This window comes from Carya illinoinensis, chromosome 13 (assembly GCF_018687715.1).
Source record: "Carya illinoinensis cultivar Pawnee chromosome 13, C.illinoinensisPawnee_v1, whole genome shotgun sequence".
Taxonomy (NCBI): Eukaryota; Viridiplantae; Streptophyta; class Magnoliopsida; order Fagales; family Juglandaceae; genus Carya; species Carya illinoinensis.
Window position 1 is genome coordinate 20637412 of NC_056764.1, and position 2605 is coordinate 20640016.

The window sequence follows — 2605 nt, forward strand, 5'->3', positions numbered from 1 at the left end:
CAATGTGAGTAACAGGAGCAGAATTCCCATTAGGAAGTTTAACAGAGTAAGCAATAGTGGATTTAATTGAGGTAAAAAATGAAGGATTACAAACCATATGGTCTGTAGCCCCTGTGTCAAGTATCCAACTAGAAGAAAGATGATGTGAGGTGCTCTCTGTGTGTGTAGAGAAACAAGTGTATATACCATAAATTTTTGATGTATGAATGGAAGAAGAAGAGGGTTGAGGAGAAACTGCCAAGTGGTTGATAACAGCTGCAGTTGAAGGATCCTGTGGCTAAATCAAGGACAGTAGCTGCTGATATTGAAGCTTGGTCAAACCAATCCTATCATCACTAGCATCTTGAGAAGCAGGAGTCAGTGAATAAGAAGCCATGTATGCACTCATTCCAGAAGGGGGCTGCTGTTTGGAATAAAATTTGTGACCAGGGGGATATCCAACCAACTTGTAACACTTATCCACTGAATGACCAGTTAAATGACAATGTGAACAAGTAGGGGCAACGACATTTCCAAGTTTGAAATAGTTTTCCAAGGAATGACCAGAGATCTTGCAGTGGCTGCAATATGGGTGGTCCTTCTTGGAGGATTGGTTTAATTTGGTGGTCTGTTTGGGAGAGAAATAAGGTTTCTTAACAGCCAATGCCATTGTGTCAGGGGAGGGCACATTAGATAGCATCTAATGATGCATTTCTTGTTGCTGAATTAGTGAAAAAACTTTAGTAACAGATGGGATAGGGTCCATTAACATAATCTGGTCACGAATGGGGGAATATGAGTCATGGAGTCCCATTAAAAATTGTAAAACACAATCCCTCTGATATCGGTCTGAAAGGATTTTCATATTTCCACAAGTACAGGCAAGTAAGGGATCATAAAGAGAAAGCTCATCCCAAAGTGTCTTAAGTTTGCCATAGTAGGTACTTACAGAATCGTGCTCTTGAAGGAGACTGGAGAGTGACTTCTTAAGCTGAAAAATGCGTGGGCCGTTCTGATGTGAGAAGCGCTCCTCCAAATCCTTCCAGATGGCTTGAGCATCATCGATGAACACCACACTGGTCTTAATGGATGGATTGATGGAGTTTTGAATCCATGAGACCACCATATCATTACACCTCTCCCATAGATCTAGTAAGGGGTCCAAGGGATGGTTAGGTTGCTGCAAAAAACCAGTGATGAAACCAAGCTTATTCTTGGCACGGAGAGCACGACGCATGGCATGAGACCATGTGGCGTAATTTTCAGAAGTGAGAAGCTCAGGAACAAGAGTAATGGCTAGGCTATCTCCATAGTCCAAACGAAAAGGGTTGGAGGGATCAGAAAGGTTAAGATAGCGAGACAATAGCAGAGTGTCATTGTGGATGGATTTAGGTGAATTTAGTTGTGGGTTAGGGCTAGGTGAATTGGGTGGAATCTAAAGGTTGGGGTTGATTTCTGCCATCGAAGTTACCTCTTCCTTGCTCGTGATACCATGTAAGAAAAGGAATCAGAGAGCTTTGCACAGCAACAAATGATCAAAACAGAGCACAATGAAACAAGAAAAAGAGGCAGAGTCGATGGTGAAGAAGGAGAAAATTTTCTCTATTCTGAATGAATCCAATACAGTGACCTGGTGCGATTATATACACCAAAAATATTCTAACTGACTAACAAACCAAGCTAATAATATAATGACATTTGTACACTTGAAAATAAAACAGAAAAGAAAAGAAAAGTATAAAAGGAAAACTACAGCTTTACAATTAAAATTAAATGACCTGTAGCTTATTTTGCCCTGTATCGTCTAACACCTGAGGATCATGATCTTGGACGATGGAAAATGTCTCTGAAAAATAAAAATCCCAAATAAGAAGAGAGAAATGGTTGGAAGAGGTTGTGGGATGAGGCTGGGTGCAGAGGAGAGAAGAAGAGGTGAAGTCCAAAAGTAGAGGACGTGAGAACTAAGAAGAAATATCTTTCATGCATCGTATCAAGTATTTTCGTCTGCACCATGTTAATGGTGAGAAGAAATTCATAAAAACCAGCCTGTTCTTGGAGGTTGCATGCATGGCTGCTAATTTTGCAATGCCAGAAGGCCGCTAACAACTCCAGGCACCAGACCATTAGCTGGCTAGCTAGCTCCTGGCTTGACACGAAATCAAGGATACATTCCTGCAACTCGCCTGCTGTTGCAATGCCATCATCTCTAAAAGCTCTCTCTCTCTCTCTCTCTCTCTCTCTCTCTCCCCATATATATATATATATGCATCGATCTCTTTTGAGAAAACTTCGCCGGTAACATCACATTAAAACAATGTTGTTTGAAAAGGCCAATAAACATATACATAAGTACCAGAGACTCAAAGGTGTGGAGGGTGTGATATAGGATCAAGAGTCGCGCGATGCATGCAGGCATATATAATCCAAAGTATGTGAGTGAGGAAATTCAAAGAGCAGTAGAGCTCTGTTTTAAGAGCTGCGACCCCAAAAGGAGAGCATATATCAAGCTGGGAATTATCAATTATCGTGGGTGATCGCGAAGCAGTACTTGGATTATCAACCAAAAAAATGACATTTTACCAAGAAAGAACCTTGCGAAGAAAACATAAAATAGACGATTCTAGTA

At 40.9% G+C, this 2605-nt stretch overlaps 1 protein-coding gene across 1 annotated transcript; it reads right to left on the bottom strand.

Annotated features, from left to right (window-relative positions):
• Nucleotides 1–679: 679 nt before the first annotated feature.
• On the bottom strand, nt 680–1216 carry LOC122291033. The gene has a single exon (XM_043098683.1). It carries the CDS (start codon nt 1214–1216, stop codon nt 680–682), a length of 537 nt encoding a protein of 178 aa, XP_042954617.1.
• Nucleotides 1217–2605: the final 1389 nt, after the last annotated feature.